At 38.3% G+C, this 22038-nt stretch overlaps 1 protein-coding gene across 1 annotated transcript in view; it reads right to left on the minus strand.

The window, feature by feature from the left end:
• Positions 1 to 1388: 1388 nt before the first annotated feature.
• Positions 1389 to 22038, minus strand: part of IL1RAPL2 (interleukin 1 receptor accessory protein like 2) — a 693469-nt gene continuing 672819 nt past the window's right edge. The window contains exons 10-11 of the mRNA XM_036304134.1: positions 14700 to 14870; positions 1389 to 2104 (exon numbers count right to left, since the gene is read on the minus strand). Coding sequence (XP_036160027.1) covers positions 1407 to 2104; positions 14700 to 14870 — 869 coding nt within the window. The 3' untranslated portion in view covers positions 1389 to 1406. The remainder of the gene's footprint in view (positions 2105 to 14699; positions 14871 to 22038) is intronic.

Genomic DNA, 22038 nt, shown 5'->3' on the forward strand with positions numbered 1-22038 from the left:
ACTGTGTACATTTGTCCTTGCTTATATTTTTTTCAAAACATGATTTAAGAAATATTTCCAAAATGCCAGAATCAACCTTGGTTAACAATTGACCCTCATGGGCATCTTGGTTCAGAACACACCAAAATGGATTAATTGGAAAGAATATAAAGTAGTAATCCACAACAAATATGAAAATAGGGGAATATTCCTTACAGAAAATTCATAATATTTTAGATTATTCACAGGGATTTTCTGGTGGAGTACAGTCACAGTCACAATGTGAGGATGGAGAAGTTTATCTACAAGATATACTCTTTGAAGCACCAGGAATAGAGATAATTCTACAGGAACCTTACACATATCATCAAGCAGATATTGTATATGTACAGAATAGTGTATTTCACAACTACATTTTAGATAAGAATCACTGCAATTGCTGCTCTACCACCAGTAAACTTGAATTATTTAGCACTTCATCTGTGGTTATTGTTGTTTTACTTCTCTTGTATTGCTGATATGTGCAGTCAGTATTTATTTAAATTCAAACTCCAATGACACTGATAAAAGTAGGAAGATACTCACATCTTCTCATAAAGCTTATAGAAGGTTGATAGATTATTTGGGGGGAATCCAAAAGTGAATTTGTTAGCAAACAATAAAATACACCCTTTAAAATGTGTTTCAATTTTTTAAAACTTTTAAAATAGGCGCTAGAAAGTCATAAGGTTGTTCAAAATCATTCTAAAAGAGCTGACATGTCTATTCAGTTGCTTAAGAAATGCATGTTGTTTACCTACAAGTTTGCCTACAGAATATGTACTTGCTTAATAAAACTATGTCACAACTATCTTTATGATCTATTGATTTAGTCTACAGAAATTGTCCATTACGTTGAAGAAGTTCTAATTGCTTCGATCACATTTTTCATTAACTGATCTTCCTCTGCAAGCAGTCTTCCAATTTGAGTGCCTCAATACTTCTTTCTTGATAATTACTAATTTTCAGCTAATCTATAATAGTTCTTCTTTCATCTTAAAGGTAGTTCAGAATTTTCAAATTCAGTAAAAGTCTTTAAATTTTCCCTGTTTCAAATACCACATAGATAGTGAAATATTCATAAATATGTCAAAGGTATATCATCTACTAAGCTTGCAGTTCAAGTGGTATCATAAAACCTACTCTAAAACAATAGGAGTAACATTTTCCAGGAGAAATTAAAACTGTAAATTGGAACAAGGTACTATACTACAAAAGCAGGTCTTTCTTCCCCCAGTATTCTGGGAATGCATACAAAAATTGAAGTACAAAAGCAATTTCTGTGCCTTTTTCTTTCAACACTTTTTCAGCACCTCAATGTTAGGTGTACTTTATGCTTGTTATAGCATAAATTTTCCATGGCTTTTCTCAGTATGTCAGAATCTTCACTACCAAATATCACTGGTGAAGCTAAGCTCTTTGGATGATAGAGGTAGCATGGAACTGTTTCTATGAAATTCCTGGGTATCTTTCAGGGGATTATTAAGGGGTAGTTGTCCATTGAGTAGCTTCAGAGGCAGGTTACAGTAAGTGTGGTGGTTGCTTAAGGAAGGTACAGACAAGGTGGTGGTTGGCATCTCGTGTTTATAACTTCTGCAACAGTGCCTCATTTGCATCGAATCTGAATGGTGGAATTCAGGGAGATCAGCTTGAGATGATACCAGAGAGGCTGAGGTACTGGTCATGGCAATAGAGGGTATAGGTTGGAGTTCTCCAAAAAGTCCTTGTTCTGCAGAGTCCAGAATCTGGCATCGAGAAAGTACTTCCTTTTTCCTGATGGGCATTTCATATACTAAGTGCTTCCAAAACTTAGAATTTAATTTGCTGCTTTTGGGTCCCTTCCACTTGATAAGTGACAGAAGTTTGATGCTGTGCTTTAGTGATTCCACTTCCTGGCAATTCACCTTCCCTTTTAATTCTGTACACTCAATCAAGATCACTTTGATTTCCCCACTGACTAGCATGTTATGGAGTCTGCTTTCCAATTCAAAAATACTCCATCCTCGTCTGAGAATATAGTTTGATGTTAGCAAGATAATAAGTCTTCTGCTTTGCTCAACACATCTTGTGAGATCTTCAATGTAAGCTAAAAATCACAGAAAGAGAGAAAGAGTAAAAAAAAAGACATTTCCAGTTTTTAAAGCATTAGGTTTGCACTTTAGAATAGTAAAGATCCAGTCTTTCACTAATGCACATCATATTTTCTTTTGTTGTATTGCACATTCAGAAAGCCCATTTTCTTAAAAAGAAAAATGAAAAACATACAAACAAACAAACAAAAACAAACACCTGCTTAGCCCTGGCCAGTGTTGTTCCATTTCAGCATTTCCCTGTACACCGAAAGGTGGCAGGTTTCATTCCCAGTCAGGGCACATACCCAGGTTGTGGGTTTGATCCCTGGTTGGGACATGTATAAGAGGCAACTGATCAATGTTTCTCTCTCACATCAATGTTTCTCTTTCTCCCTTCTTCTCTCAATTAAAAAAAATGTTTAAAATACTCATTTTTTTTTGCCCTTCATTACTTACGGTGTTTTGTTGGTGAACATTAAATCTGACTTCTTCAGAGCTTAGGCATATTTCAGTTATTTTTATTTATTTGATAAATTAATTTAAAGCAGGCTTCCATGCTTATACTCTAAGTAAACAATCAATCAATCAGTTGATGAAAGCAAAAATGGAACTTTTTAATGACTGAAGAGTCACTTGTATTTATGGGTTTTGTTTGCTTTTCCCCCTATTTTTCAACTGCAAAACAAGTAAGGGGGCGCCTATGTATATGAACTACTTCAAACATACTGTAACAGAAATGGTGGAAAATCTTCAGGAATAATAGCTTGTTTCTCAGAATACTTTCTGTTACTTGAAACTTTAGGTTCTCCATTTTGCCCTTAAAATCCAGAGATAGGGAAGTGGTATGTATGTGCCCATGAATTTTGAGCCAGCTGCTCTTTTTTCAGAGGAAGAGAGAGTGTTGGAGTTGAAAGTGGGGGGTGGTGTGGAATGATCAGGAACCGAGGAAGAGTCAACTAAGAAGAAAGTTTTAGTGCCCTTTGTGGAGCAATTCTGAGAGTGATGTGAATATGTTATGGCCTTTCCATGGCAGAAAAACAACTTGAAATTTATACCATGGAATAATCCTTTTGCAAGCATCCTCCCCAAAGTCTTATCCGCCAAAAGGGGAAACACACACATGTGTTAACAAATGGAGACTTGGACACAGGTGCTACAACAGAGAGCTGTCTTTACTAAGCAGAGCACAAGGTCTTGTCTAATGTGCAGTGTCCTCTAGCAGAAACAGTGCTTATAGAAGCATAGCAACATTTGTCACTGTAAATCTGTCCAAGGTTACAGGCTGCTTTCAAAGAGTCACGTCCAGTGCATAGTGTACAGCCCAGTATAAGCCATTTGAAAAGAGAAACTTATTTTACAGATGCATACTTTACGGATTATCTCTCTTTCCCAGTGTTTATTTCCACCACTTGGCAGCAAAAACACTTTCACAAGTGAAAATGAGCAAACTTTTTACACACCCTACAGATAAACAAGGAACTTTTAAAGAGATACACATAGAATTGCCCATTTTCAATTAATTGTTACTGCTGTTTTGGTTTTTTACTTAATACATTTTAGCACTTTCTTATGTGGTAGTTACAATGACTGTATCTGAGAGGATAAAGCAACTACTAAGTGGGAAAAGAACCTCTTAAGAATTATAAGCACTTTATTTAAGCATTTTATTTTAGAGATTGTGTATTCAGGGAGAAATCAGCATTAAAATCTGCAAATAGTAAAAACAAAACAAAAGAACAAAACAAAAAACAGTACGCAAGTAGCAACAGGAAAGTTGTCACTCAGTAATTATCATTTAGAGAACTGGTGAAACAGAAAGGAAGGCAAGATAGAAAGTTTCACTAAAATGGAAAAAATATTATCCCAATGCATCAACATCTCTGACTCTTCATTTTATTCCTTTCTTTCAGCTCCCAAAAAGAAAGAAGTTATGTGGGAAGTTTCATCATTAGAAGTTGGATCTGTAAGATACAGTAAAATAAACTATCATGCATCTTTCCCATTATTCTTTTCACCTTTCCTTCAAACAACAACAAAAAAACACAAAACCAAACCCAGAATTATGGTATAAGTGCAGGAGTCCATGAAAAGACAGTTTTACCAGGTAAATTATGAGTTAATGGTTAATTTTATAGAAGACTCCTTTAAAAATAATTTACCAAGGAGTTATTCTGAATAGTGTTCTTCCATCATTAATTGCAGTTTTTCATTTAATTTTTTAAATTGTCTGTACGAACCTCTGTAACATAAACTATACCTCTCTGAATCACATCTCCTTGCCTCCAAGGAAAGCACTGTTTCTATATGTTGAGATGTAGTTTAATTTACTTTTTAATTACCAGTATACTTTTAAAAACAAAAGATTATATACATATATCCATCACTTAAAGAAAAAAACACAACCCAGGTTTTCACAGTAATTAGAGCAAATATTCACATATATATAGTAATTAATTTTATTGGTAAATCATTAACTTTGGCTTCGCTATCCTCTTTCTCAAATGGGGACTTGAACATGGTATAATTTCCCCCCATTAATACGGTTATTCCTTCACCTGTCTATTATATTTTTGCATTTGACAGCTAAGGATAATGCAACATTTAGGTTTTTTTTCCGGGGGGCGGGGGGGGGGGAGGCTTTTGAGACTCATTAGACAAAAATTGCTTTTGCTTCAGGAATGAATGCCTGTGAGGACAGATCCCACTATGCTCAGCTGCACAGGGTGTGGGTGTTGAAGGAAACCTTGGAGAGAGGGAGTGGTCCCTGTCTCCTGCATACTACTCTTGCTGTGCTTATACTGGCAAAGCTAGTGGAGAGTTGAGGCAACCATCCAGATTATTCCGGCTGCAAACCTCCTGTGGAAGAAAAAAGGTCTGAATTATCCTGGTTTGCCCTATATATACATTAATCAAACGCACTGGAATCAGTCAGTTAGTGCCTCAAAATTTTCCCTGAGTAGACACAGCTGAAATGTCCCAAAGAAAACATGAGCGATTTGCTTGGGCCCTGAATTTCATGTTCCATTTCACTTGGTGAAAAACCAAGTGGAAGTTTTCAGATGTGAAGCCCACATTTCACTTCTTGGGATGGTGATCAGTGGCTGGGCAGCAATCTCAGTGTTTGAAAGCAGCTGGGGAGGTGCCTCCAAGATCTGCCTGGCTCTCAGGAAAAGAAGAGACTGTGCCCTAGCTTCCATATTCTGGCTCTCCCTCTGTTTTTCACTCTGCTTTCTTTCTCACTCTTTCTGTCTTTCCCTCTTTTACTCTCTTTTTCTCTCTTGCTTATCTCCCTTTGGCCCTTCCTCCTTCCCTTCCTTCCTAAGTCTTTCTTTCCTTCTCTTTATCTTTCTAAAAAAGAACTTAGCTAGCATGGAAAATAAAAAGTAAATTAACAAGAGGTAGAGTTAATATTTTTCACTTGCTAATCTTTAGCCAAGGAGTTGTTGCTGGCTTCTACTTAGCAAGTGCCCATAATAATTTCCTCCTTACCTCGGGGTTGCATGTCTGCTTCCAATGACCGAATTGGAGCCTAATCCATTAGGATTATGTCCTGCTTTTGTATGGCTTGTGAGCTAAGAATGATTTTTAAACATGTTTAAAGTGTTGTAAAAGAAGAAAAATAAGAATATGATGTAAAAGAGACCATATATAACCCACAAAGCCTAAAATATTTACTATCTGGATCTTTACAGAGAAAGTTTGCTGTTCCTGAATTAGAGATCAATCAGGGTGTGTAAGCTTGGAAAAGATCCAAATAAACTAAGCAAAAAGGTGTATCGAGTTAAGATATTGGTCATCCATGGCTAGTGTGGTTTCTGACAGGCAATGGTGTTACCCACGGGCTGTGGCTTTGTTAGAAATGTTTTAGAAACCTCCAGAGGCCATTTTAGAAAGCTTATTATCATGAAGAAATTATAAAGAAATGCCCGCACCTCAAAAAATTAAATCCACAGCACATATGAATATTCGCTATACCTTGCCCTGAGTTATTCGGGCAAATTTAGCAACTGAGTAACAGGAATCTCTTAAAATACTCTTTTTTTCTACAAAAATATATAATATTACTTAAATTAAAGGTCATTACTTCTTCACAAATTTTAAAGTAACTTACAATGACAGAATAAACTAAAGGGGATTGTGTCTGATAGCCTCCTGCTTCTCTAGACAAGGCTGTGAAACCACACCAGATTATCAGACATTAAACAAAGCTAATTACACTTAACTTATTTGTGATCTTCATAATTTGGTAAAGAAAAAAATTCTCTTTGATAAGTTTTCTTAAGTTGGTATAAATTCATTTTTCACATTTAAGTGCACCTTCAAAGAATCTTTTCCTTTTATCTATACTGTTCCTTTTGACAGGAAGTTAGAAAAAAATATTTTAGAAAAAAAATGCACTGTCACTATGCATTGTCCTTAGGATGTATGTCTATTAGAGAAGTGAAGAAATAATATGTCAGTAGCACCAGTGTTTGTAAGAAACAAGGAAGTGACTACCTAAAACCGTATCAAAAACAAATTCAATTTTAAAATCACTTCCAGGGATAGTTGAATAAAATTCCAGTGCATTTATTTAGAAAAGTAGGATTAGATATATAAAAGTGAGTTGAAAATAGGACAGTTATTAACAAAGCAAAAAAATATACTATATGAAGAAATACAGAAACAAAATTGAAGCAGACATAATGGCAGGCCCAATAAATTTTTCTAATGGGATGTATATACTTTTCCAAAAGAACTCAGTATACCCCTAAATCTCAGGCTCTGAATCTGCTGCAGATATAGGCAGAAAGACAAGTGAGAAAAACACTGTATATCATGAATTTCCATGTGGTCTTGCTACTTCCTACTAACCGTTTGATTTATTAAACTAATCATTTAGCAACTTTATAAATTATGTTTTATGTTAACACTTCTACTTATGTCAGGGTTGTTATTAGGGGCAGTTAGCACATTAAAAATTTTAAAAGACTATAGACAAAGACATAATTCATTAATTTGCCAGGTTCCTATAATAGTAGCTCTATATGCCTATAACTGTAGTTCTGTATATCACTATCAGTTAAACAGACAAATCATTGGAGTGAGACAGGATGCATCAAAACAGATAACTCTCCGTTAATTTTTGGTGAACATTAGTTAATTGATAAGCTATCAACAATGATACTTATAAAACGTAAGGGTTAATATGCCAAGAATTAAAACCAAGACAGTTTCTGACAGTGGCTTAGATGGCTCCCCTCCTATTACCTGTGTGGAGAAACCAGCAAAATAATATAGGTTTTCAATGTATCAAAGAAAAATGTATGATTTAGTACTATATATTTTGGGAAAAATAGGTCTCTGGTATAACTAGAGGCTTACAGTGAGGTACTTTATAATGTAGTCTCACTAAAAATACTATCTGCATTTTCAATAATGATGTTTAATACTAAGCTACTGAAAGACTTACACAGGTTGACAACCTGACTCTTTATCTTGGCTGATGCTGCTTAACCTTTTGGGGTTGTGATTCTCCCTTTGGTAAGATTCTGTCTATGTTGTCTGACACAGAGATTGAGGCTACAGAATTTTTACTTAGTTAGGTGTGTGTGAAGTGAGGAGGGGACTTTCTAAACATTGTGTGAAATTGCTTTGCCTACAAAAACCGTCTATGTCCCCTCCCTTGCCAAGTCCTTGGCTTGATAATTCACAGATAGTTTGCTGGGATAAATATTTTGGCAGGTGTTTTGTTTCTGATTAATAGGTTAATCAATAGTTAACATGGATTTGCTGAGACCTTGTGACTGTAGGGAATTATATTTATTTACAGTTTTGACTTTGGAGGCTACATTTCTGGAAATGAATCCTTTACTTTTGCTATTGCATTTAACATGTGGGTGGGTGGGAGAGCATGTTAGTGGACAGAATGTACTCTGGAATGTTGCCACTTCTTTAAATTATTTCTCTTCCCTCTTGACTTCCTCACCAAGAGTAGAGGAAAAGGGACACATTTGGAGAATATTGAAAGAAAGAGAATGTTGAGAGTAGCAAAGAGAATTCTTAAAATGTCTTTCCCCTTCACTTTTCTCCATTACCTTCATATCCTAGAAAGTTGTAGATAAGCTAATTCCAATCAGTGCAATCTTAGTAAATATGAACAAGACAACTTGCTCATTATAGTTTTTTCTGTGGTTCCTTTAGTAGTTAAGACACATTTATCCTGTTCTCCTACACTTTTTTGTTCAAAGGTGCCTGTTCTTTGTGCTACCTAAACAGTAGGTTTCCTGATTGAAATTCTAAACAATGGATTCTTCCTTTACCTCAAACTTTGATGACACAACTTAGTCCACTGACTTCAGTACATTCCTGTGTACAATGGAGTACAGTTTCCTCTCTTTTGACTCTAAAGTAAAGGGAACGGTGGACATATCTAATTTTTTTCCCAGTGAGTAAAATGCACACAATGTGTTAAATGATTGTACATGTTACCCTTGCCTCACAGTTTTTAGGTCACAGACGTCAGATTGTCTGGAAAAGGATTTTATTACTCCCTGAGGACAATTTATTTGAATGGTGTCCAATATGTCCAGCTATTAGAGGAACTATTGGCAATGAGTACTACAGGACCATGTACAAATTTTTTTTTGCTTCACTTCAGAAGTGACTGGGGATCATCTGACACCAGATATATTCTCCAGTCATTTGTCATTTAATTGTGAGCACAATCACATGGCTAGTGCTAAGCATTAAAGAAGTGAAGATTGGACTAGTGAGGAAAGTCTAGCAAAATCAAGAATGTAATCAGACATTATTTATGTTTTCCTTAAATTACTGAAAGAGTACTAATATTCTTGAGAGAAACTCTCAGAAAAATTGAACATGAAAACAAATAGAAAGACAATTTGATACTTGAAGCCAAATTCATAAATATAATTTCAACATAGCTGATAAACCATATGTATGATAATATTTTATTTCACTAGTATCTTTCTCAGATGCAATAATTCATGAATAACTCACATAGAGCTCCCCATACGCTTCCTATGAATAAAAGGGGAAATTGAGGTTAAAAACCTTTGAAGGATTTTTTTTTCCATTTAATGTCCACTTGGACATCTTTAGATTTTCCACAATATTCAGCCAGAACTTGCTCAATTTATAATTGTTAAATTATTGCATGTGTACATTTAAGCACTTGACTTGTTTTTCTTAAAGGCCAACAAAAGTTATAGGTTTGGGTTGTTTTTATTTTCAATCTTAGAATGCTATTTTCTCCCTCTAATCAGTGACCCTCCGCCCAATTTAATAAACTTTTATATTTTCATGTTCTTAAATCTTTGCAGAAACACTGAGATATTATGGGCTCAAGAGCCTAAATGGTACTCATCCAAAAATGTCCCCAATCTCAGGATCTCAGTTGCACAGCTGGGTTCTGTTGGTCACATGTCAGCTTCAGAGCACATCTGTTCATTCCTCAAGGATCCACTAGGCCCCATGAACACAATGTGCTCTGTGTAGAATACTTTACACCACAAAACCCAGCAGCTGCAGGGGTGAAAAAAATCTCTACTTCTCAAGTTTGTGTCTCTAGGCAGTTTTAAGTAGGCTGGGTTTTTTTTGTTTTGTTTTGTTTTGTTTATTAAACAGGCTTTCTTTTGGTTGCCTGTCATTTCTGACATTTAGATGCCTGTTGGCAACAAAGTTGCTTTTTTATTCTCAGGACAGATGTTTCTAGCCTGGGAAGAGACAGACCAAACTTTTACTGGAAAGTAGGAATTCTTGCCACATTCAGGCACCAAACCTGAGAAAACATAAGAAAGATCCTGGCCACGTGCCCAAGAATGGAAAGGTTGGTTACTGCCAGGAAAATAATATGCAGATCTGAAGACTTTTAGTTCTAGCATTAAGAGAAAATATGTCAAATCTTCACATCTCGGCTGGTTCATGATGACCAAAGGACACTTTCCTAGTAGGCCATGTGAGAAAGATACAGACACTTCCACCTCAACTTTGAAAGTGCCATGATTTTTTGAAGCATTTGAGAACTCTTGGTAGAAAGAAAGGGAGAGAGAGAGAGAGAGAGAGAGAGAGAGAGAGAGAGAGAGAGAGAGAGAAATATGGAGGGAGACCCATTCACCATTCATGTGCTTTTAAAACTGTATACATTGGAAAGGTTAATTAATTTGATTCATAGAAAATTATTATTGTAGGTCAAGAATATAATAAAGTTTGCTTTTACAATCCTCAAAGGACTCATTGCTAGTTTTTTGAGGAAGGAGTAGTCTTGGATCAACATGTTTTAAATGATATGCGAGGGACAAACATAGCTTATAATATTGTAACTAGTTCCCTCCCCCCCACACACACAGGAATGTGTCTATATTTATATAGCATAACCTGTTAAATCTGTACCAATGACTGCAAGTACAGACCACAGAAGCTTCTTTAATAACATACATACACCAAGTCCAAAATGTTCTACTCTGTCATTCATGTGTAAATCAAATATATTATTCATATACTTCATCGACTTCCTGAATGCATGCTAAAAATGCCAAGGAAAAACTCGTTAATCGTGACATGATGACTGCTCAGCCAGCTCTGAAATGTTGATGGAAAAGAAAAATTGTCAAAGGACCTTTTTAAAAACTTCTGCAGGTTACACTCCAAACTTGGAATTCAGAGAACATGAATTTCCCCGTTCAGGAAGGAAGGATTAAAGTCAAACACCCTCCAGTGGTTGTATCTAAAAATTGCATAGTTGTCTCAATGGCTTACTTGTAAAAGGAGTCTCCCTGTCCACCACTGAGTATACAGGATTCAAGACCCTGCTCAGTCTGATTGTTGTGTAATCTCAAAAAGTTAAAATTATTGCTATGGAATATAAAATCTCTGCTCATTCTGATGGCATCTTCTTGGGTGTTTCTATGTGAAAGTATTTAAATGCCAAGGTATAGTAGGTGATAGCCTCCTATCATCTTTTTTGTTTTAATCCTCACCTGAGGATGCTTTTTTGTTAATTTTTTAGAAAGAGAGTAAGGAGAGAGAAAGAGAGAGAAACATTGATGTGAAAGAGAAACATCGATGGGCCACCTCTGACTGGGGATTTAACCCACCAACTTTTGGTATGGGATGATGCTCCCACCACTGAGACAACCGGCCAGGGCAACCTCCTCTAATCTTTTAGATAGTTTGTTAATATTCTCAACTATTGTAGTTTTGAGATAGGAAATACAGCTTACATTAGCCTCACACCCTATGGTCAAGAAGAATGTTCAGACCTGTCTATGATATGGCAAAAAACTAATTAATTTCAATCAATTCAGCCAAACAATCACCTGACTCAATGAGGTGTAAAATATTCTACCACCTATTGGCTAAATTGACATAGCAGATTGATTCAATTGACCTGTCAAGTCATCAAAATAGACTATCTGGGAGCACTAAGAGGAAATAACTTTGAGATGCATCTCTCTCCCCATTATGCTCTCTGGGTCTCATTCTCAGACATATACAAATAGGTGCTTCTTTACACAATAAGCAAGTGTCATCTACTGAGTCTCAGATAAGTGGATCTCCTGTGTTCCACGTTGTCCTCATTTCCCTTTCTAACATATAATGGTGAATCATTGTTTTCTAGTTCAGAATAAAGATGATGATGAAATGTTCAGACATAAAGGCTGCCATTTCTATTCACTTGGTGGGGTTGATAAACACTGGCTATTATGGAGCCAACAATTTTGGAATGCAAGAAGGCAGAAAGACTGGCACCACATCGAGTTCTACTCAATATGACTTGACATTGAATATAAATTCTGCTTGGCAATGATGTTATTTTAATGTAATTTAGGCTATATAACTCTAAAATAGATTTTACTGAATTTCTACATTTAATAAGTTGCTCTTGCAAAAAAACACACCAAAAACACCTACATAGTAATCTAAAAATGAAGCAAAAATAGTAAAGAAGTATTTAAAATATTATCAGTGATTAATCAACCCCTTGTAGCTAATTTTACAAATATCTGAAAAAATAAAAATACTATATTCATTGGCCTGTTTTAAGGACTGATGCCATCACTATGAATTGCTCACAATATTTTTTCTTTCAGTGGAAAACCACTTTGTAGCTTTCATATTCACTTTTTTTAAAAAATGTCTTTCACATACCGACATGCACAAATCTATGCTGTGCACCTCAAACTAATATAGAGTATTATTAAATGTAAAGTATAATTGAAAACTAAAATAGAAAACAATAAAAAATGTAAACCCTTACATATTTTATTCTTATTATTTCCTCATGCCTTAAACCAACACTGTTCAAGCAAAATCAACAAGCATCTATGAAGCATCCAATGAGCTCAACTAATCTGCAAGATGAAGACTCAGGCATGAGGATAAATGAGATAGAGTCCCTTGCCTCATGGAGCTTGCAATCTTGCTGACATAAATAGATGGAAATATACATAAAATAATATAAAATATCACAAGAGTACAAAATTTATAGTCAAACAAGTGATTATACATCATGAAGGGCTAGAGAAATTATTATTGACTTTCCACAGAGGCAATTATATGGAGAAGGACAACTAGGATTTATAAAGGTATAAAATACTAACATGAACAAAAACATTGCAGAGACACATAAGGTATATCAAAGGCACAGTTTGACTAGAGTGGAAGATATAAGTAGGGCAAATGGTAGGAGATAATTTTGGAAAATAAATCTGAGTTGACACCAGACTATAGAAGTGTTTAGCTAAAAGTTATGTTTTATTTTATAGGAAATGGTGAACAATTTAAGAATGTTGAATAGGGGAGTGATGTGATCAAGGGAGTATACATATTAGTCGGACAAGATGGATGAAAGGACAAATAGGAAAGGTAGAGAGTAATCAACATTACAAAAATGAGGTAAATAAGGCCAATGCTAGAATGGTAGAAGTGAGAATGGAAAAAATGCAATAGACACCAGATTTGGGTGAGAGATACAGAAGAATAAAAAATGATTGAAGTATCAGCATTTTCATCAAGGCTTAATCAGTATAGAAGTGGTATGTCAATTCATCAAAATGAAGAAAATTACAGAAAGAAAAAAGCAAAGGGCCATGTGAAGAAGTTTGGGAAATTTTTTCATTTGTGGTACAGGAAAGTAATGGACTGGTAAATACTGTTTTCTTTATTCTTTTCTATGAATATGTAAATGTGCATACTCACATACACATGCACATATATACATAGACACATTTGCACTCTGAGAAAACAGATGAGCGACCAGAACTCAGTTGTTTCAATTTGTCTCCTGTCAGTTTAGTGACCACCGTGGACTGCTGATAATCTGAATAAATGTTATTGAGTCATAGCATGATCTAGTGAAGTGAGAACCAGAGGCAAACATACCTACGCTCTATTTCCAGCTCTAACATTTACCAGCTGCCTAATCTGAAAATTCTTTTGGGCCTTATTTTCTCATCTGTAAGAGGACAGTACCTGCTTTCTCTCTACATAGGGTTATTGTAGCAATGAAATAAAAAAATTATGTGTGTGAAAATATTGTATATACTGTGAAGTATTGAAAATATAACCTTTTATTTATGTTGTCACAAGTGTATAAATGACCCAGCTGGTGTGGCTCAGTGGTTGAGCATCAAACTATGAAACAGGAGGTCATGGTTCCATTCAGAGTCAGGACACATGCCCGGGTTATGGGCTCCATCCCCAGTAGGGGGCATGCAGGAGGCAACCGATTAATGATTCTATCTCATCATTGATGTTTCTATTTCTCCCTTTCTCTCTGAAATTAATAAAAATATATTAAAGAAAAAAGTATATAAATAACCATATTCTGACTTGTGGTTACATTTCAGTTTTCCCCTCTCAAGGATATTAACATAAACTCACATGCAAATTAATTCTAGTACTTTTATTTTCCTTAATGGCATTTTAAGATCTTTGAGGACTAGGACCATTTCTTAGGCTTTTCTGTATTTCCCATACACTTTACCCTGTAAACATTCTGAACAAAGTATATATTTTTACTTGGACCCAAATTTATTCTGAAAGCTCAAAAATAGCTTTCAATGTGTAACATAATTTTAAAGTATCATTCAAGCCCACATAATCCACAACTTCTTAAAAATAATTTAAATATACAGTGAAAGTACAATTCCCAGTGGTCTCACATACCTATTTAAGTGGATTTTTCTATAAATCTGAAAATGAATAACAAAGCATAAATTCAGAGTTATTAGTGACAATGATTGTATGTATATGTAGAAATACAATGACAAAAGACCAGCTTTGGAATAAAAATGCATTGAAACTACTTTAGCTGACTTATACAGACTATTTTTTAAGGAGGATCATTTCCTCAGAACACAAAGGCAATATAATAAAATATACTATTAAGGCACAACTTAAAACTATATCTGAAATATAAGTGAAAGTGCCTTTTAAAATGTGGATGTTAAAAAGTCAGAACACAATCACTGGGGAGAAATTTGAATTTAATAAGATTTCCTGTGAGAAACAACTATCTAAATACTTGGTTGTAATGTTTGAAGCCTCTGTATAAACTTCCTAAGAAAACTAAACTTTTAAAATACAAAACTTGATAGTACTTACTTCCACTTGGAATCAGGTCTCTTTCTGGGATGAATAGTTTATATCCATAATGTTTTTCTAGGACATCTGGCAGTATTTCAAGAGCAAACTGCTCTTCTTCAGGATTGTCACAGTCTAAAGTATCTTGATCCACTTTTGTGTAAGAGAGATAGGCATCATATTCCTTGTTGTCTTAAATATAAAGAACAACAAAAGGGTTGTACATATTAGCAGGTTCTCTCCTGAAAATCTATAACCACTAACAGGCTGGAATAAGCACTATAATAAGCAACTATTGTTAGTAGTTGGAAAAATAAGTCATCGGCCATGTTATAACAAATCCAGTACATTTCAACATAACCTAGTCATATGATGATATGACCTGAAACTTTTATGCAATGGGCAGTAGTCAAGACAGAATAATAGAGGAAATTATTATTTATGACTCTTGGTAACTATACATATTTGTGATGTTCGGTGATGTGTGAATGATTAGCTCAGTGTATTTGAATGCAAGACTAAATAGACCAAAGACATGGATTTGAACTTTTTCTCTGCCAGTTGTCTTGACTCTGTTACTCGGTCACAGACTACATTTAGTTTACAGAAATATGTGCAAGAGATCCAAGAGGGGCTGGGCCCTAGAGTGTGGAGGATTGAAATAATCCAGCCTCACTTCTGCAGACACATACTCACAGCACATGCCATTCTTCCAGTTGGTTAGTGTCGTCATCTTCATATACAAAAAGCAGTTCATTACCAAATATTAGAGACAGCAGCTGGGTTTTTTACAAGTGCATTCCCTATTATTCTTGTTCAATCCATGGCCAACTAATTTGACACAGCTTCCAAAAGAAGCCTTTATTTCAAAATATACATCCTTCCAGTATGGGCAAATTAGGTTTTCCCTTCACACATTTAGCCAGAGAGTTAACTGTGCTTTGAGAATGTATATTTTTCTGTTTTTGCTATATTGGCCCAGAGCTGACCTCTTCATATATATTTTTCCTGAAAAAATTAATGAATATAATTACTCAAGGTATTAGTCCCCATTGGTTTTAGAAGGGCCACACGGAAAAAGTTACATCATTTTTCAAAATTCCCTTATTTGTAGAAAAAAAAAATTAAAGTTAATGTAGTGACCATAGGCTCATGTAGAACTATTAATATTCATTAAACCTAGATACTTGCAAATAACTTTTAAAAGACAGGCAAGCCCTGGCTGATTTGGCTCATTGGATAGAGCGTCAACCTTCAGACTGAAGGGTTCTGGGTTCAATTCCAGTCAAGGGCACATGCCCGGGTTGTGGGATTGATCTCCAGGAGAGGGCATGCTGGAGACAACCACTCAATGATTCATTCTCATCATTGATGTTTCTATATCTCTCTCTCCCTCTCCCTTCCTCTCTGAAATCAATAAAAATACATTAAAAAAATACAGGCAAACATTTCAAGATTTGTTTTTAAAACACATCAATCTTTTTCCATTGAAAACAGATCTGATTAGAATATGGTTAAAACCTGACCAAAAAGTAATTTACAGAATGAAGCAGCCACTTACCTATACCATTAATGATTTGGTTCTACCTGCTGAAGGGGGAACAAAGCATAACATCTATATATCTACACTAATAAAAGAGAAACATGCAAATTAATCATCACTCCACTACACCCACCAGCCAATCAGGAGAAAGTATGCAAATTAACCCAACTAAGATGGCAGCAGCCACAGAGCTGGAGCGAGCAGGAGGCTTGGGTTGCCATGGGTGATGGAGGAAGCCAAGCTTCCTGCCTGCCCTGGTCGGCCCTGGCCTCTGCTCAAGTCTACAAAGTTTCAATTGTAGAAGATAAATAAATCCCAGATACCTGCTTCCAGCTGGCCCTGGCCTCCGCTCAAGGAGGCACTGAAAAAAAAAGAAAAAAAAGAGAGGCTGGGAGCTTGGGTCACTGTGGGGCATGGCCAGGCTGTAAACGGCCATCAGTCCCTCACCCAGGCTGGCAAGGCACCCCAGTAGGACCCCCCCACCCTGAAGGGGCTGTGGACAACCGGAAAACAGCCCTCAGCCCCTCACCAAGGCTGGCCATACCCCCATGGGGTGAGAGTCCTCACTGGGGAGCTTGGCCAGCCTGAAAACAGCCATCAGCCCCTCACCCAGGCTGGCCAGGCACCCCAGTAGGGACCCCCACCCTGAAGGGGGTGTGGCCAGTCTGAAAACAGCCCTCAGCCCATTACCCAGGTTGGCCACATCCCTTTGGGGTGAGGGTCCCCACTGGGGGGCTTGAAAACAGCCATCAGCCCCTCACCAAGGCTGGCCAGGCACCCCAGTGGGGACCCCCGCCCTGAAGGGGGTGTAGCCAGCCTGAAAACAGCCCTCAGCTCTTCACCCAGGCTGGCCAAGCACCCCAGCAGGACTCCCACCCTGATCTGGGACACCTTTCAGGGCAAACCAGCTGGCCCCACCCATGCACCAGGCCTCTATCTATACTAATAAAAGGGTAATATGCTAATTAGACTGGGAGACCTTCCAGGAGACCTTCCAGACGTTCTTCTGGACAAAGCCATGGTGGTGGGGCCAAGGTAGAGGTGGTTAGAGGCCAAGAGGGGAGGGCAGTTGTGGGTGATCAGGCCAGGATGGGACAGCAGTTGTGGGTGATCAGACCAGCAGGGGGGCCAGTTGGGGGCGAGCAGACCATCAGTGGGTATCAGTTGGAGGTGATCAGGACAGCGGGGTGGGGGCAATTTGGAGTGAGCAGGCCAGCAGGGGGGCAGTTGGGGGTGAGCACACTGGCATGGGGGGTAGTTGGGGGTGATCAGGCTGGTGGGGGGCATTTGGGGACGAGCAGGCTGGTGGCAGGGGGCATTTGGGGGTGAGCAGGCTGGCAGGCAGAGTTGTTAGGGGCAATCAGGCAGGCAGGCAGGCAGGTGAATGATTAGGAGCCAGCAGTCCCGGATTGTGAAAGGGATGTCCGACTGCCGGTTTAGGCCCAATCCATGTAAACCAGCAGTAGGACATCCTTCGAGGGGTCCCAGATTGGAGAGAGTGCAAGCAGGGCTGAGGAACACCCCCCCCTCCCTGTGCACGAATTTTGTGCACCAGGGCACTAGTATATATATGTGTATATATATATGCCTAAGTGACTGAACCACCGAATCACCGAACGACCACTTGACAGGTCACTATGACATGCACTGGCCACCAAGATCAATGCAGGAGCTGCCCCTGGTGATCAGTGCACTCCCAACCTCCCATGGCCCCTCCCCTTGGCCAACTAACCTCTTGCAGCTCTTCCCCCCTGCCAGTCTCATGGGCCCCAATCAAGGAGACCAGTCAACCTCCCTTGGCCCCTTCCCCCCGGCTAGCTGGCCCAATGGCCAACCTCCTGCAGCTAACCTCCTGCGCCCCTCCCCCACCGTCTGGGTAAATTCCCACAGCCCCTCCCCCTGCCTGACAACCTCCCACGGTCTGTCCCCCCGGGCCAACCTGCCACTGCCCCAGTTGGCTCTGATTTCCGGCCAGGCCGAGGGACCCCACCCATGTATGAATTCATGCACTGGGCCTCTAGTATCATATCTATATCTATATCTATCTATCTATCTATCTATCTATCTATCTATCTATCTATCTATAAACTAGAGGCCCAATGCACGAAATTCATGCAAGGGGCTTGGCCCTTGCAGCTGCGGCAGCTTGCCTCAGCCCTCGCAGCCTTGGCTTTGTCTGGAAGGTCATCCGGAAGGATGTCCAGAATGACATCTGGTCTAATTAGCATATTATGCTTTTATTATTATAGGAGCCTAAGTGACCGAACGACCGAACCACCAGAACGGCTGGAATGACCAGTTGCTATGATGTGCACTGAGCACCAGGGGGCAGATGCTCAACACAGGAGCTGCCCCCTGGTGGTCAGTGCACTCCCACAATGGGAACGCTGCTCAGCTGACAGATCTATCCCGTGGCCCATCGGCTAGCGTGGTAGCCACTCCCTTTGCAGTCCTGCAGGTCCAATCTCCAGAGAACGGGCCAGGCACCAATGGACCAACACCACCAGCATGATTCCGACAGTGCCTCCAGCCTGCTGGAAGTCAGTCTCGGGCATCACAGCCACTTCCCCTCCCTAGGCACTCCACAAGGAAGAAAGTATATAAAAGCAGCTGCTATATGGCAACCAACAACTGGCACAAATGTCAGTGGGATGGATCCAGATACTGAGCTGGCAAGGGCATCCCACTGCCCGCCCAGAGGGCTGATCGTGTCCCCCCACCACCACCACCCTCAGGACTCTACCTGTGCATGAACTCATGCACTGGGCCTCTAGTAAAGATATAAATACTCTATAATAGGAGTAGGTGGGACCCTCTGACTATCTAGAGATATCTGAGGCAAGATTATGTTCTAATTCCAGCCTTCACCACGGTCTGGTTACTTATGTTAAGATGGCACCTGAAGCCAGGAGCTTCACTTTTGCATGTCTCCTGGCTGGAAAAGGCTTCCATAAACCTTGGTTGGGTTATCTTATTGCCTAGAAGCAGATGTGCATGATGGGCTGCCCTGGATAGTTGAGATCATTTGGCTAACAAATGGGACATATTCCACTGTTATACATAAAACACCACTGGGAAGAGAGAATGTTCATATGCAATGATAATGTAAGAATCTCCCCATAATCCTAACACCTCTGCCCCTGTTCTAATGGAGCTCAGGATGCACCTGCAGGCCTTTGACTTTCTCCAGCTATAATTATTCACCTGGGACTCAGAGCTGCCAATGATACACAGCTGGAAGAATAAAATAGGCCAAAGGACAAATAGCTCCATTCCTATGAGCAGAATGCAGTTCATTGCTCCTGGAGGATGGCCATGCTGCCTCAAACTCCACAATGTTCATAATATCAGACCAAACCTTTTGTCCTCTGACTTTGATAATTTCTCTATCTCACAAACTTTGCTAAATTCAACTACTTATTAATTCATTCAACCATGATTTGTTGAACATATACTATGAGCCAGGCATCTGCAATAACTATCCAACTCTTTCATCTGACCAGGGCTTCTAGACTCTTGTCCCATTGGTTGTCCTGATTATGCCTTTTGGCCTCCAGCCATGCCTAAACTCACATATTCTTGGTCCTATCCTTAGTGTGTCACCTGCATCTTAGTATAGATGATGCTACAAAGATATTCCTCTAGAAAAATATCACTATATTTGCATATCCCAAATCAAGTTATGACAAAGAACACGAATGTCTTTGATATATGTTAATATCCAATATGTCTGGATAATAAATTTTACCTAGTACACTAGAAGAACATTATTCTTTAGAAAATGGGCACTTCCAATTTCAGTCATTTCCTTTTAAAATAAACTAAAGGTAAAGAACTTATGATGGATGGACAAAGCAGGAAGAGAGCTCTGAAAGCTACCATGTAAGATGCTCCAGAGCTCTAGGATGCCAGATAGCAAGCAAACAAGCAGTGATGTAGATGCCACAGTTTTAAAAATGCACTTCAGATTTATGTATACAGCCAAGAAAGCCTTATGAATAGCCACAGATGTTGCTCACAAAGAAGAACAAAATGGATGGAGCAAAATCAACATGATGCAAATAAGATTAACAGCAAGGCCTGAAAATTTTTTTAAAACTAAATAGCAATTCAGCAACATCGCTTTGCTAGGCAAGGTTAATGAGCCTTTTTCTGTGTTAAATTGTGCTTACTAAGCTCATCTGAGAAACCAGAAAATAGAGCACAATGCAGACAGAGCATTATAAAGAAGAGGGCTCACACAGCAGTCACCATAGGTATACAGTTCCCAATGAAAAGAGAAGTTATGAGGAATGGAACCAAACTGTCGATGGAAGAATTTTCCTGTTGTCACAACTGTCCAGTCTTATTTTAAAACCTCATTTTAATGCAGTTCGCCATCAGGAAGTCATTCCAGTGTACAATCCAGTTCTTCAGTGCTATGCCAAACACAGCGCTAAGTCCTTAGCTTCAAAAGTGCACAGACTATGTAACTTTGTTGATTATTATAACCCTAGTGATTGCTATAGTACCTGCATGTGAGTGTGTGTGTGTGTGTGTTTGTGTGTGTATAGTGCTGATCCAGATGAAGACTATAAGTAAATATATCATGCATAGTGCCTGTCACATAGTAGACACTTAAATATTTAATGACTGAATAACTTAAAGGTCAAATAAAGCAATCATTGCTTGGTAAATTGAAATGAAATGAATTATAAAAAATGGATAAGAAGTGAGTTTGTTATATAGATTTTATTTAATAAAAACAAGGTATTTAATTTCAAGTGAAATGAAAGTTTTTCATATTTTTTTCTTTTTTATTGTTTAAAGTATTACAAATAGTAGTACATATGTCTCCTTTTTCCCCCCAATTAACCTCCCCCCAGCCTCCCCTACCCCCCAGCACAAGCCCTCACCCTCCTCCCAGTGTCTTGCATCCATTGGTTATGCTTATATGCATGTATACAAGTCCTTAGGTTGATCTCTTACCTCCCCCCTCCCCCCAACCTTCCCCAGCCTTCCCTCTGTCATTTGACAGTCTGTTCAATGCTTCTCTGCCTCTGTATCTATTTTTGTTCATCAGTTTATAATGTTCTTTATTTTCCATAACTGAGTGAGATCATGTGGTGTTTTGTTTTGTTTTGTTTTTTTCACTGACTGGCTTATTTCACTTAGCATAATGCTCTCCAGTTCCATCCATGCTGTTGCAAATGGTAAGAATTCCTTCTTTTTTATAGTGGCATAGTATTCCATTGGGCAGATGTACCACAGTTTTCTAATCCACTCATCTGCTGATGGGCATTTAGGCTGTTTCCAAATCTTAGCTATGGTAAATTGTGCTGCTATGAACATAGGGGTGCATATATCTTTTCTGACTGGTGTTTCTGTTTTCTTGGGATATATTCCTTGAAATGGTATTACTGAGTCAAATGGGAGTTCCATTTTTAAGTTTTTAAGGAAACTCCATACTGTTCTCCACAGTGGCTGCACCAGTCTGCATTCCCACCAGCAGTGCACGAGGGTTCCTTTTTCTCTGCATCCTCTCCAGCACTTGCCATTTGTTGATTTGTTGATGATAGCCATTCTGACAGGTGTGAGATAATACCTCATTATTGTTTTGATTTGCATCTCTCGGGTGATTGGTGACTTTGAGCATGTTTTCATATGTCTCTTGGCCTTCCTTATGTCCTCTTTCAAAAAGTGTCTATTTAGGTCATTTGCCCATGTTTTTTATCTTCCTTTTGTTAAGTTGCATGAGTTCCCTGTAAATGTTGGAGATTAAACCCTTATTGGAGATAACATTGGCAAAGATGTCCTCTGATGCATATTTTTATTTTA

This window comes from Myotis myotis, unplaced genomic scaffold (genome assembly GCF_014108235.1).
Source record: "Myotis myotis isolate mMyoMyo1 unplaced genomic scaffold, mMyoMyo1.p scaffold_m19_p_4, whole genome shotgun sequence".
Lineage (NCBI taxonomy): Eukaryota > Metazoa > Chordata > Mammalia > Chiroptera > Vespertilionidae > Myotis > Myotis myotis.